General features: G+C 46.9%; 1 protein-coding gene across 1 annotated transcript in view; it reads left to right on the forward strand.

Moving 5' to 3' along the window:
* The window catches only part of WDFY4 (WDFY family member 4), a 228012-nt gene that overhangs the window by 208285 nt on the left and 4591 nt on the right, over nt 1–15136 (forward strand). The window contains exons 58-60 of the mRNA XM_074959629.1: nt 2288–2467; nt 10141–10323; nt 11096–11183. Coding sequence (XP_074815730.1) covers nt 2288–2467; nt 10141–10323; nt 11096–11183 — 451 coding nt within the window. The remainder of the gene's footprint in view (nt 1–2287; nt 2468–10140; nt 10324–11095; nt 11184–15136) is intronic.

Here is a 15136-nt window from a genome sequence, read left to right on the forward strand (position 1 = left end):
TGTGGCTGGCCAGTGTATGGAGGGGGTGAAGTGACCACTGACTACTGCCACAGGCCAGGTGCAGTCTTTGTGCACAAGCACTGCAATCAGAGACCAGGGCTCTGTCTGCCCTGAAATGGCAGCACTGACTGGCTCTGCCTGAACGGAGAAGTCCTGTGATGGTGGCTTCCCTTGTGCTGTCGCACTGCTGTCCAGCCTTAGAGAACAGGGACCTGCAAACCAAGAAACTAACGGCAAAGGTCTGAAACCTGGAGAAGAGCTCTCAGCAGGTTGGTGTGAATGGTCTGTTTCCTGCTCCAGAGATGCACTCACTGCCAGCTCCACAGCCTGAGCCCCAGGAGCCCAAATCAGCGAACCTGGGCCGGCAAAGACCGCGCCGCCAGTCTTGCATATCTGTGTAGATGTAACCAGAGACTCAGACTCACATCCCTGTTCTGATTCAGACACGGAGTCACTCTCTCTCTCTCTGCAGCCACTGAATATTTAATTATCTATACAAAGTGGAAGAGCTCCAACAGCAGATACGGAGGGAGCAAGAGGATGACTCAGTAGCGTGGTGGTCAGGACGCTTACCTGGGTCTCCCACGTCCCAGATGCCTGCACCGGTGGGCTATTCAGGAGTGAGGTGTGTCTCACTCTCTTGAATTCCATCCAAAATTCCACCCTCAGAAACTTTCCCAACAAAATTTTTGTCGAAACTAACATGTTTCCGCAACAAGGTTCAGTTCTGATGAATCAGCATTTTCTGACAAGTTAAAAAGTTTTATTTTGTGTGAACCAAAAAACTCCAGGTGAAACTGATCAGCAGCCACTGTGTTCTGTGTCGCATGGGAACAAACTCCACTGGGTTTTGTCTGGTTGTGACCTACAACCATAAATCGCTCGCAGGCTGCCCTGAAGTTCCAAGCCTGCCCCAAACTCACCCCACAGCCTGGAGCCCCCCAGAGCTCAGTTGGGAATGGGCTTCAAGGCTGGGATGAAAACTTTGCACAGCTTTGCTTAAATCCCCTCTTCTGCCATTATCTTTTACCCCTGAGCTCATACTTTGATAGGGTCTAAAATTACATCAAACCCTGTATCTCAGGCCCATGTCACGCCTGTGACACCTGAAAGTCATCTCGGTCCCATACAGCCTGGTGCAACAGAGCATGTTCACCCGAGGGGTTCATATTTAAATGCTGTTGTCCGAACAACCTTGGCAAATAGCATTTATTAGGTGGCCAGCAAGAAGTTGGGCTGACATAGGAGGAGAGTATATACCATACGTGTTCTGAGAGGTCAACAGGGATGTTCAGGACTGAGACCCACGCTGAACCGAGTCAAACCCTAGAAGTTCATTGATTATTCCATGCAGAGAAAGCCAGCGGAGAATTCACCTCTCCAGTTAAAATTCGCATTAAAACTCTGGTGTGACATTCAGGGAAGTTGAGTCACAGCACTCATTGACTTCAGTACGACTGAATTTTAAGGCCCAGGAATTTTAAAGAAAGCAAGTAGGGCCCGATTCTCCGTTGTCCAAAACCTTGTACCCTCATTTACACCACTGCATGTTGGGTGTAAAATCAGATCGGCATATAACATCCATTAAGTGAAATAAATGTATTAGTTTCTGTCTGTAATACATTGACTAAAATTAAGGGGCTTTTTTATGGAAGACCTAAATTTTGGGGCTAAACTAAACTGGCAGTGTCTCTTATGATAGAGATGCTTACAAAATAGGGGGGAGGGGTAAAAGAAAGTAATGTTTAACAGAAAGGTTCCCAGAGAGGTTAATTTTAATTTCGCAAAACTTCAGTATTAGAAAAAATATTGAGATGGTCTGTAATTGGGTAGAATAATAGGGAGAAATGTCTCCAAAATGTCATTGAAAATTTTTTTTATTTAAAAATTTTACAAATGTTGAACAGCTCTAACCTCTGAGTATGAATCTCACCTTGATAAGACCAGAAGGGCAAAGGTAAGAGACGTTTTACACTGCTAACCAGAGCTAAAAGTGTTTTATATGAGGCAGTATGGTCAAATAGCTATAACACAAGTCTAAGGACAAGGAGATCTGGGTTCTGTTACCACCTCTGATTCACTGGGTAAGTTTAGGAAAGTCACTTAATCTCTCTGGACCTCAGTTTCCCCATCTTTAAGTTAAGGACAAGGGAGCTTTGAGATTCCATTTTAGACTCTGATTTTGTGGAGTAAATCACATGTTCTTGCTAAACTAATCCCAGTGGGAATGTGGATCCCTAGTAACCCAGCTGCTTGGTTATGGTTTGGGGTCGCTTTGTACTCCCAGGCTTTGTATGGACACACTCAGGCCGTGACCTGTCTGGCTGCATCTGTGACCTACAGCGTCCTTGTGAGCGGATCCAGTGACAGAACCTGCATAATATGGGACCTGAACAAGCTGACATACGTCACCCATCTCCCTGCCCACAGGGCCAGTCTCTCTGCTATTGCCATCAACGATTCAACGGTAAGAACTTCATTTATCATCCTTCTCCTGATGTGTCCACGAGCATTTCATGATAATGTAAGGGGTGCTCTTCCCAATGTAAAAACATCCTGAGATGCTGATCAATTGATTTTCCCTTTTACAGAGGTTGCTAATAGTACTCTTAAGGATGAGAAGGGAGCACTAAAAGGTACAATATAGACGAATAGCTAAGTAGAAGCATCCGTGTGTGGCTGGATAGGAAGATTAAACCTCTTGATTTGTGAGCTGGCTTGAGAAGCATAGCAGTATAGTCCCTTGCACTTCTGCCTTTGGCTCACATGTGACCCTTTTGCTTCCACTGATTTCTCCTGACATGCATGTGTTACGGCAGTGCCAGCTGGGACTAATTACACCCAAGTCCTGATCCACCGTCTACCGGCTCTGGATGTTCCTGAATCAGCGGTCTCAGCTAGCAGACAATTACCTGATGTGCCATTGTTTTCCTTCCCCCTCCAACCCTCTCCACTAGAAAGGGGCTCATAAGAACAGCCGTACTGGGTCAGACCAATGGTCCATCTAGCCCAGTATCCTGTCTTCTAACAGTGGCCTGTGCCAAATGCTTCCAAGGTAATGAACAGAATGGGGCAGTTATCAAGTGATCCATCCCCTATCGTAGAATCATAGAAGATTAGGGTTGGAAGAGACCTCAGGAGGTCATCTAGTCCAACCCCTTGCTCCAAACAGGGGTTGGACTAGTCATCTAGTCCAACCCCTTGCTCCAAACCCCAACTAAATCATGCCAGCCAGGGCTTTGTCAAGACGGGCCTTAAAAACCTCTAAGGATGGAGATTCCACCACCTTCCCAAGTAACCTATTCCAGTGCTTCACCACCCTCCTAGGGAAATAGTGTTTCCTAATATCCAACCTAGACCACCCCCACTGCAACTTAAGACCATTACTCCTTGTTCTGTCATCTGCCACTGCTGAGAACAGCCGAGCTCCATCCTCTTTGGAACCCCCCTTTAGGTAGTTGAAGGTTGCTATCAAATCCCCCCTCACTCTTCTCTTCTGCAGACTAAATAAGCCCAGTTCCCTCAGCCTCTCCTCGTAAATCATGTGCCCCAGCCTCCTAATCATTTTCATTGCCCTCTGCTGGACTCTCTCCAATTTGTCCACTTCCCTTCTGTAGTGGGGGGGCCCCAAACTGGATGTAGTATTCCAGATGTGGCCTCACCAGTGCCGAATAGAGGGGAATAATCACTTCCCTCCATCTGCTGGCAATGCTCCTACTAATGCAGCCCAATATGCTGTTAGCCTTCTTGGCAACAAGGTCACACTGTTGACTCATATCCAGCTTCTCCTCCACTGCAGTCTCCAGGTCCTTTTCTGCAGAACTACCGCTTAGCCAGTTGATCCCCAACTTGTAGCAGTGTATGGGATTATTCTGTCCTAAGTGCAGGACTCTGCACTTGTCCTTGTTGTCTATCATCCAGACCCAGCATCTGGTAGTCAGAGGCTTAGGGACACCCAGAGCATGGGTTGCATTCCTTACCATGTTGACTAATAGCCATTGATGGACCAATCCCCCATCAACTTATATAATTCTTTTTTGAACCCAGTTATGCTTGTGGCTTTCACAACATCCTTAGGCAACGAGTTTCACAGGTTGATTGTGTGTTGTGTGAAGTGGTACTTCCTTTTGTTTGTTTTAAACCTGCTGCCTGTTAATTTCATCGGGTGACTCCAAGTCCTTGTGTTCTGTGAAGGAGTAGATAACACTTCCTTATTCACTTTCTCCACGGCATTCATGATTTTATAGACGTCTCTCCTAACCCTCTCCCTTTAGTCTTCTCTTTTCCAAGTCCCAGTCTTTTTAATCTCTCCTATTAGGGATGGTGGTAGAAACGAAAAATCCATCTGCAGTCTGTTCCCAGAAACACAGCTGCTTGCACATCATTATGAAAATAATCTGGATTAGATTTAACTGTAGGCACTCAACTTGCTTGGATGTGAATTCCCCCAAATCTCTGCTTCCTGAGCAGGCTGTTTATACGCCCGTGTTTCTATGTTCAGTTGATCTTCACAAAAGAGAGCAGCGGTTGTCAAGTCACAGAGTACTGTGGCTTGTGCTGAGAAGTGTTAGGGGTGTATACTGAGGTCATAGCAATAAGAAGTCCCAAAACATCTGTGTACCGTAACAACTGAGGTTGTCAGCACTTTGAGGCAGGGACTGTTTATTTCTTCTGCATTTGTACAAAACCTAGCGTGTGGGGACCTTGTCCATGACTGAGGCTTCTGGGGTCCATGACTCCAATGCAAATGAATAATAATAATAATAATTTCCACTAAAGCCCAAGGAGTGGGATTTTCCATACACTTAATGGCAAATACCAATGGTCAGTGGTAAAACTCCCACAGAGTTAGGCCAACACTTGACTGTTCTTGTCAGACCCCCGCAAAGTAAACTGGAGAAGCCACACATTTTAAAATAAATAGGAGTGCTGGTGAAAGATGCTGGGTTAAGATGCTAGAGGATAAATTTATCTGTTTCCAAAGCTTCCTCCACTGTGTCCCACCATAGGTTTCCCCTGGAGGGAGAGTGGGGTCCATTGTCTATAGCCCTTGCAGTCCTTGATTCCTTTGCCAAGCAGTGGGCCAAGCAGGGTCCATGACAGTGGTGTTGATTGTTGTGATGTGGAATTAGTGCACTAGGGATTGGATTGAGACAATCAGTACTTTGATGGGGGTCACTGAGCAGCTGTTCGATCAGTGCTGATTGAAAATTTTCCAACAGAAGGCTTTTCTATCAGAAAACATCATTTCATTGAAGCCAAAACTTCCTGCGGAAATACATTGATTTTTGATAAAATCTCATTTTGGGGGGGGAAACCATGAGAATAATATTTCTCTAAGGTCAACATGTTCCATTTCAGTTTTTTGAGAACATAACATTTCCATTTTTCAGTCTGAAATGACTTTTCATTTCAACATGCTTCATTTTATATTGTAAAGACGGACATTTTAAAAACGTCGAAACTGAAATGGAATATGTTGGTTTTATCTTAAAGAAACATTTGGCTTGATCCTTGAGGATTTTTTTTTTTTTCAGAAAGTTTGTGTCATGGGAAATTTTGAATTTCTTTGTTTTCATTCTGATTTGAAATAAAACAAATTTTGAAATGGAGGAATTTGCTGAAAAACAGAAATTCCAGTCTCCACATAGCTCTGTGTTACATTCTTATTATTTGTCCTGTGGTAGCAAGTAGGGCCCCAGTGCTAGGTCTATTGTAATGACACCCGGGGCCACAGTCATGGACCAGAACCCCATAGTGCCAGGTTAGGTATGGTACATTATTAGGTTTAATACGGTAGTGCCTAGGTGCTCTAGTCATGGAGCAGGACCCTGTTGTGCTAGGTGCTGTACAGAAATAGAGCAAGAAGGTGATCCTTGCCTTGGAGAATTTACAATCTGAGTAAGAAAGTAAAGGTTTTCTGTAGCTGCTGATCTCTGTTGGATTTCAGTCAGCGATGTAGACCTGAAAAACTCTATAGCCCATTACAAAATCCCGGAGCCCTCCTAGGCCCCCATGCAGTTAAAGTAGTTTAAAGGCTGGTTTACACTGAAAAGTTACGTCGGCATAGCTACATCTCTCAGGGGTTTGAAAAATCCACAGCCTGAGGGACATAGTTAAGCTGATCTAACCCCCAGTGTAGACAGCGCTAGGTCAATGGAAGGATTCTTCTGTTAGCCTAGCCTACCACCTCTTGGGGAGGTGGATTAACTACAGCGATTGGAGAACCACGCCCGTTGTGTAGGCAGTGTCTACACTGAAGCACGCAGTGGCACAGCTGTGGTTGTGCCACAGTAGAGTTTCAAGTGTAGCCAGGGCCCAAGTTTCAATTCTTTCAGTACTGGCCATGCCTTTTCAAATAAACCCTTCTCAGTCTGTCTTGATTTTTTTCCACTGCGATGTGAAGAGCCCTCGTCCAAAATCAGGAGGAGGAAAAGGCGCAGCAGTAGTTAATTTAAACTGGATGCACGCTGCTTACTTCAGGACACACCAGCCTCTGCCAGGAGCAGGTGGACTTGCTGCTGCTATTCTACTTTAGCTGGTTCCTAGGGGATGGAAAGTTTGGATGGAATTTAAATCGGGGAGGATGAACCCAGGAAGTTTAATAAAAATGCACTTGTAAATAGATCAGGGGCAATATTATAAACACCGCATCCTAGAGGCTGCTCCTGGAGCTTTGAATATCTGCATTTTCCTTGCTCTTATGGCTTTGGAGATCTGTGACTTTCTGCTCCCACTGCACACACACAATTGCCCTTAAAGCTGTACACACAAGCATTACAAGGAGAGGAGAGACTCAGTTGCGAAGGGTGTTATTGGCACTGTGAGCCAAGCTCCCATGAATGCAGAGCTCTCCAACCATATGTGAAACAGAATTTTAAAATACCATAACACTAAACACTCTGGGGGGCAGAGGAGGATGCTGAACTGGACAGAGGTTTAGGAATCAGTGTCCACATGGTGAATTACTGATTTATGAGAATGTTTATTAGTAGTAGTATTTTGTATTTGTATCTCAGTAGCATAAGAATGGCCACACTGGGTTAGACCAATGGTCCATCTAGCCCACTGTCCTGTCTTCTGCCAGGGCCAGGCGGTTCAGAGGGAATGAACAGGAGAGGGCAATTTTGGGTGATTCATCCTTTGTCATCCACTCCCAGCTTCTGGCAGTCAGGGGTTTAGGGACCCACCGAGCATGGGGTTGTGTCCCTGCCAATCTTGACTAATAGCCATTGGTGGACCTATCCTCCATGAATTTGTTTAGTTCTATTTTTAACCCAGTGGAAGCCCCAGTCAGAGACCAGGACCCCATTGTGCTAGGCACTGTACAAACACAGAATGAAATGCAAGTCTGTGCCCTAAAGAGCTTACAATTATCTACATTAAAAGTTAAGGCTCAAATCCTGGGGCAGTTCTTACTCTCCCCTTGTTCCCATGAAATCACTAGGAGTTCTGCCAGAGCAAGACCTAGTGAAATCTAGTTAAGGAGCTAAGGATTCAGCCCTCAAATTTTATTATTATTTTTCCTTCATTATCTACATTTTCTGTTGACTGGGTTTCTTTTTTAACCCTTCAGGGTTGCCAGGGTGTTTGGGCATTAGCTTATTTGGGGGAATGCTGGTCTAGTGTTCAGTGAAGCAGATGGTTGCTTGTATCAAGACCCAGTCTTGCATGTTGGGACCAGTAGGATCTACCGGCAGGCTGACTGCCTCCTTGCCTTCAGGATGGCTGTAGCTGCGCTGTAGACCAATAGGAAATGTCGGTAATGGAACCCGAGGCTCTGTTTGCACTTTGGGATGATGCAGGCACCACTTCCCCCATGATCCGGCACGGGGCTTTGGCTCGGCTCCAAGGTGGTCCCCAGATTTCTTCCACTAGATGCTACAGCAGCTACAACCCATCCCAACCAGAAGGAGGCATTGGCAATTGCCATATTGCAGACAGGTGGGGAGCAGGGGTAGTGGTGATTATTTGAACAGAAATGCCAAGCCAAGTTACCCAACACTCAGGAGCAGCCTGGGATGGGCCAGTCTCCCCTGCAGGTTTCAGGCTTCTGCACACGTGATAGCCAAACCACTATGCCTACCATTCTAGGTTACAGCCTAGACGTGTCCATGGAGGGGAGGCATACGAACCACATGCAAGTTTGGTTGCTCTGCATCTATCTATCGCTCTGTCCTTGGGGTGTTGTTGAACAGAGTGGGATTACAATTAGTTAAAAATCCCTACTGTTGAGGAACAGGTTCTGCTGGCCAGTTACAACAGCCTTGTATCAAAGAGAACATCACCATTCGGTGTCCGAGTGAAGGGCACCTGGGGTTCAGGAACACGCCCCGTTCTGCAAATCTCTGGGGTCATGAGGAATTTTGCAAAGCAAATTTTGTTCTTCAAAATGTCTCCCAGCTTCATTCTGTCTTGTAAACGATCGTCATCAGTCTCATGGAATTATTCAGTAATTTGGCCAAAATGTATGAATTTCTCTGTGACGGTTCCCTGGGGTGCAGCCTGGAATTGGGGAAACCGCTGAGCCCTCTAGCTTACCAACCTGGGCTCCCTCTCACACTGTGAAGTTGTGACAAGTGTAAACCTCTCTAGGTACTGCACTTACACAGACATCCACAGGCAGGGACACACACAGCTGAGTTACATGAATGCTTTTGCCAGCCACTCATGCACCAACAACAGAGAGGCTCCAGCCAATTCCTCCAGCTCCCTAGCCTAGGACCCCAGAGCTGTACCATTTTGCACTGGTCAGAAACCTGAACAGTGTAAGTTTATTACCCAGTCGGCCACTTCTATAAAGGAAAGTGGATGTGAACCAACCCTTGCAACCTGAGCAGATTTCCCAAGCACTTCAACCAAACTGCACTGTTTTAGGTAAAATATAAAACAGATTTAATACCTGCAGACAAATAGATTTTTAAGTGATTATAAGTAATAAGAGTACAGATCAAAGTTGGTTACCTAAGAAATAAAAGTAAAATCACAATTTGAGTTCTATAAACTAGATAATATTTGAATCAAACAGTGTCTCACCCTGACGGATAGTACAATCAGGTTACAGATCTTCCACATACAGTCTGGGACTCTCCTTCAGCCTGGGACCACATCCCCAGTTCAGCCTTTTACCTCCAAACGAGTTTCCAGGTGTTGAGTTGGGGGGGGGGGGGAGAGAGGCCAAGCAGTGATGTCACTTCCCCTCTTTTATAGTCTCTTCCAGCTTGCTGGAAAGACCCTTTGCTATGACGTGAGTCAAGCAGTCTCCATTGTCTACATGCTATCTCTGAGAAGTCTCCATTGTATACGGTTCCTTGGATAGTCCTTGAGAGTATGGTTTCCTTTAATGGCCTTCAGTGCATCTGGCTCCTCCGCTGTCGCACCTGATAGACTAGTTGTGGGTGTTCCCAACTTTACAACATATTTCAGTAACACATGCACAGCAAAACTTCATATCTTCATCCAAAGGCATCATCGTTCCAACATTGGTATTGTGCCTATTCCTTTGGCAATACTTGACAGCCTCGGCTTTCCAACACCCGATGTTATTTTTCTTATTTCTTTGCTAGTTCCGATGCGTGAAGTTTACTTGCATGCACTGCCTCAGCTGACTTTTGTCCCTCAAGAGCAGAATGTAGTAAAAAATATCAGGCTGTTAACTAGAGCTGCTGGAAAATTTTCAAATGAAAAGTCATTTTGTAGGGAAATGGCCTTTTTTAAAAAAACAATTTTTCCGATTTTTTTAATTATTTCACAATTTTATGTGATTTTTTTTATTGAAAATGTTTTAGAAAACCTAATCAAAAATGTTTATCAGTGTTGTTCGTTTATCAAAAACTGGATTTCTCATTAAATGAAAAAGAACCGTTTTGATAAAACTTTTGATTAAAAAATGCAACAAAAAAAGTGAAGAACCTGCAAGTGAATCTGTTTCAAACCCTGCAAAATGAAATTCCAGAATTTTTGCTTTGAAATTCTAGAATTTTGAATAAAAAAATTCATTTTTTGACCAGCTCTTATGACGAAAAGAGTGGAAGAGAAATAAAATGAAGAATGGGCAAATGCCATAGATTACAACAAGGGCCTAACAGCCACAGATGGTGTTTGTGGGATCCTGAAATAATGCTGCTTGGTGTGTTCTAGGGTGACATTGCCTCTTGTGCCGGATCCTATTTACATTTGTGGACCATCAACGGCCAGCCTCTGGCAAGCATCAGCACCGCCTGCGGCCTGGAAGGAGCCATTGTTTGCTGCTGCTTTGCTGAAGTAATGGAGTGGGACACATGTAGCGTCATCATCACGGGAGGCACAGATGGAATTGTGAGGGTAGGTGTCATGTTTTTGCTAAGCCAGCTGTGGATAAGAGGCAGAATTTCCCATACTGAGTGGGGCGACAATGGTTTTCATTAGCTTCACATCTCCCCCTAGGCACATTACGAACAGAGAGCGATAGCGTAACCCAGAACTGAAGTGGTGTAATTTGTGGTGCTGGTAGGGAAAACACTAAGTATTCGCCACAACAAATTTAGAAAGAAACCAAACGATGTCATTTTGTTTGAAATATTCCTCGGAAATTTTCAGTACCAATTATTTTTTTCCAAAAAACTGGAAAATTGTGTTTTTGACACAAAAACTGACAAAAAGGAAAGAGTTTGTTCATCAAAAAGACATTTTTCATTGGAAAAAAAGTGTTTCAGTGAGTTGTTTTTCACCCGCTCTGATCATTTGGAACAGGGGGAAGGTTTGGGGGCAAAATTTTTCAAGAGGCCTCTCATCCTCCTAAGAAATTGTTTTGAAAATGCTATTGGTCTATTCCAAAGGCAAAAACAACATTGTTGATCAGAAGCGTGTTTAGGCTCCTACCTTCAGGCTGGTGGTTGAACTTCAACAAGGGAGTGTTCTTTCTAACAAAGTCCCTGTCTAATTCTCTAGCAATTGCATGGAACCCAGCAGGACAGCTGAGCAGGGACAGAGCAATACCAACCTCTAATCCAGCTATCGTACCTTTGACCTTATAGGGATTCTACGAGCCCCAGAATTGATGACTTTCTTTCTTACACCTCTGCATTTTCTAACCCCTCCTTTCTTACCGACACAGTTATGGAAGACAGAATATGCAAAAGCCCCAGGCCAGGATGTTGGATCAAGATCACAAAAAGCCACAACAGAAGTTCTGGATAACAAAGGTACAACCTTACGATCCTGAAACGAAACACTGCTGTGTCCTGTGCACTGCATACCTGTGAAAGAGAAGCAGCTAGGGCTAGGAAAGGGTGTTGAGATTCAGAAAAACTGAGGGAACCTTCCTTCTCCATCCCCCACAAAACCTAACTAGATCTGAACCCGAATCACACTCTGGTGAAGGTCCTGAAGTGATCCATGGGTTTCCGCCTTTGTGATGTCTTGGCTCTAGAGGGGCCGAATGCTGGGTGAGCTGCTGCTGTTGCGGTGACTGGTCCAAACCATGGCAGAAATGCTGGAGGCTGAGGGAGAATTCCCAGCCCCAGCTTCGCCAGAGGCTCAGGTAGAAGCATCGGAAAGTCCAGGTGCTTAGCCTCGCCTGACCCCAGATTGGAACCTCTTACACTTTGCCTGCAGTTAGTGAAGACCAGAGGCGGGCCTGAGCCTGGAGCCTGATCCAAACTGTCCCTGTGTCTGTGGATATTTGGGTCTGTGGGTTTGGTGGGTTCTCCTCTGCTACAGACACAAGGAAGGTCTCTCCCATGGCCATGGGGAGCACGTACCCTGTAAAAGGCACATGGCAGCGGAGAGGAGATGGCTTGAAATCCAGCTCTTGGACTGGACTGAGTTCACCTTAATGAGATGAGCTGTCTCTGGCAAGGAGCCTGCACACTGCCGCAGGGCAGGGCAGCTTCTCTCCTCCTCCACCTGGAGGACAGGACCACTATGCCACAGTCAGCAGCCACAGTACTTTTCCAGTACCTGCAGAGTGACTGTGAGTTCACCCCTCCCATCACTCCAGGACTCTATGCAGCTCCCCATTCATTTCTGGGTCTGAGTCAAGCTCCTGTCCCTAATCTCAAGGTGCCACAGTGAAGCAGATACTAGCTAGCTTAGAGACATGCCTCTCTGGGATGCTGAAGCTGACGGCAGAGCATCCTGGGTGTACATAAGAACGACCAGACTGGGTCAGACCAAACGTCCATCTAGCCCAGTATCCTGTCTTCTGACAGTGGCCAATGCCAGGTGCCCCAGAGGGAATGAACAGAACAGGTAATCATCAAGTGATCCATCCCCTGTTGCCCATTCCTAGCTTCTGGCAAACAGAGGCTAGAGACACCATCTCTGCCCATCCTAGCTAATAGCCATTGATGGACCTATCCTCCATGAACTTATCTAGTCCTTTTTTGAACCCTGTTATAGTCTTGGCCTTCACAACATCCTCTGGCAAAGATTCCAGAGGTTGACTGTGTGTTGTGTGAAGAAATACTTTCTTTTGTTCATTTTAAACCTGCTGCCTAATAATTTCATTTGGTGACCCCTAGTTTTTGTGTTATGAAAAGGAGTAAGGAAAAGGAGTACTTGTGGCACCTTAGAGACTAACCAATTTATTTGAGCATAAGCTTTCATGAGCTACAGCTCACTTCATTGGATGCATACTGTGGAAAATACAGAAAATGTCTTTATACACACAGGCCATGAAAAAATGGGTGTTTATCACTACAAAAGGTTTTCTCTCCCCCCACCCCACTCTCCTGCTGGTAATAGCTTATCTAAAGTGATCACTCTCCTTACAATGTGTATGATAATCAAGGTGGGCCATTTCCAGCACAAATCCAGGTTTTCTCCACCCCCCACCCCAAAACCACTCTCCTGTTGGTAATAGCTTATCTAAAGTGATCACTCTCCTTACAATGTGTATGATAATCAAGGTGGGCCATTTCCAGCACAAAAACCTGGATTTGTGCTGGAAATGGCCCACCTTGATTATCATACACATTGTAAGGAGAGTGATCACTTTAGATAAGCTATTACCAACAGGAGAGTGGGGTGGGGGGAGAGAAAACCTTTTGTAGTGGTAAACACCCATTTTTTCATGGTCTGTGTGTATAAAAACATCTTCTGTATTTTCCACACTATGCATCCGATGAAGTGAGCTGTAGCTCACGAAAGCTTATGCTCAAGTAAATTGGTTAGTCTCTAAGGTGCCACAAGTACTCCTTTTCTTTTTGCGAATACAGACTAACACGGCTGTTACTCTGAAACCTGAAAAGGAGTAAGTAACACTTCCTGATTTACAGTCCAGTCCAGTCCCTGGCTGTGGAGTTCCTTCCAAGTGGAGGTCAGCAAGGCCCTAGCCAGGGGCGCGGGAACAGGGGAGGCCAGTGTGGCATAGCCCCATCACTTTTAAAAGCGAGAAGGCTAAGTAAGGTGCTTAGATACTGCCATGATGGGCCTTTAAAAATACCTAGACAGCTAGGGCAGGATTCCCTTCTGCCCCGCCACCTTGTGTGCACACACAGCCATGTGCTAAGTTGGGGTGAAATGCTGCCACGCCAGGAGGGCTGCATTTCACCCCCACTCTTTGCAGGGGTGCAGAGCTACCCTGGGGCTCACTTCCAGTTTATGTCTCACATTCCTAAAGCTCAGGCTTTAGGGTTTCAGCTGCCCAGGCATCAGGAAGGGAATCTCACCCTGCCACAGTGTGTTCTGGGTTGTTCGTTTATGTCCATCCTTTGATGCATCAGGGACGGCCACAGCTGGAGATGGGACATTGGACGGGGCAGGCAGGGCTCTGAGGGGGCACCGAGCTTTCTCCTTCTCAGGTGCGTGACTTGCTGGGTCCTGCTCATGTGCACAGGGTTTAACTGATCGCCATAGGTGGGGCTGGAGGGAATTTCCCTTCAGGTCAGATTGGCAGGGACCTTGCAGTGGTTTTGCCTTCCCCCACAGTGTGTGGGTGTGGGTCACTTGCCAGGATTATTTGGATATATATATATGGCTCCTTCTGACCTTAGGCTCTATGCCTTTCCCCTCCCTATGGGAGCAGTCAGCCAGTCCTGCTGTTGCCCTGTTCTCCTCCCACCCTCTTTCATTTCCTCCCTGGCCCACTGAGAAGCCCCCTGCTGCCCTCTGGTGCCAACCCCGTCATGGAGATCCACAGCCCATAGCCATTCCAGCAGGCCAGCCATGTGTCCCTGTCCTGTACACTTGCCCCGCTCAGAGCTGCTCCTGACCGCCTGGCGCGCCAGCATGCACAGGTCAGAATGCAGTGCCAGAGTCCGGCCAGCCGGCACGGGGATCAGCAGGACAAAGTGCTCAGCCAGCAGGGGCATCACTGAACATAAAGCACCAGACTGGGACCCAGGAGACCTGTTTCCTTTAGAAATGTTTGGGCAGAGTCAGGTCTGCATTGCCTCTCTGCTTTCCACCAAATAGTGTCCTTGCTTCCTGTCCTAAACCATGCTGCAAAATGGCTACACCAGGGGTCCTAAACTTGAATCATCAGGAGGGCCACATGAGGACTTGTACATTGGCCCGAGGGCCGCATCATCCCTGCCCACGGGGTGCAGCAGGGGGCTCGGGTGCAGGAGGGAGTGTGGGGTGCAGCAGGGGGCTCAGGGCAGGGTGCTGGGGTGCAGGAGGGAGTGCGGGGTGTGGCAGGGGGTTTGGGTGTGGCAGGGGGATCAGAGCAGGGAGTTGGGATACAGGAGGGTTGGGGGTGTGGCAGGGGGCTCAGGGCAGGGAGTTGGGGTGCAGGAGGGAGTGCAGGGTGTGGCAGGGGGTTGGGGTGCAGGCCCCAGGGGGAGGGGGAGCAGAGAACTCCGTGAGCTGTTCTTGCCTGGGGGTACCTCCCCCGAAGCTCCCACTTGGGAGCTTGGCAGGCCACAGGGAACAACCCCATGGGCAGGATGCTGCCTGTGGGCCGTGTGTTTGAGGCCCCTGGGCTACACGTTCCACCCCAGAGGTGGCAGGGAGACCATTCCCCCACATGTGTGTGGACAGCGCTGTGAGAGCCTTGTGCTCTGTGAATGGTGCAGCATTACCGTGGAATGTGCATAGCCGGGGGAAGGCCTGCCCTGCCTTGGAGATACGGGGCAGCACTTAGACACAATGCAATGGGCAGGTCCTGCCTGGAGCTGCTGATGCTGCAGCCAGGGGAGCTCAGTACTCACCT

This window comes from Natator depressus, chromosome 7, assembly GCF_965152275.1.
Source record: "Natator depressus isolate rNatDep1 chromosome 7, rNatDep2.hap1, whole genome shotgun sequence".
NCBI classification, from domain to species: Eukaryota; Metazoa; Chordata; order Testudines; family Cheloniidae; genus Natator; species Natator depressus.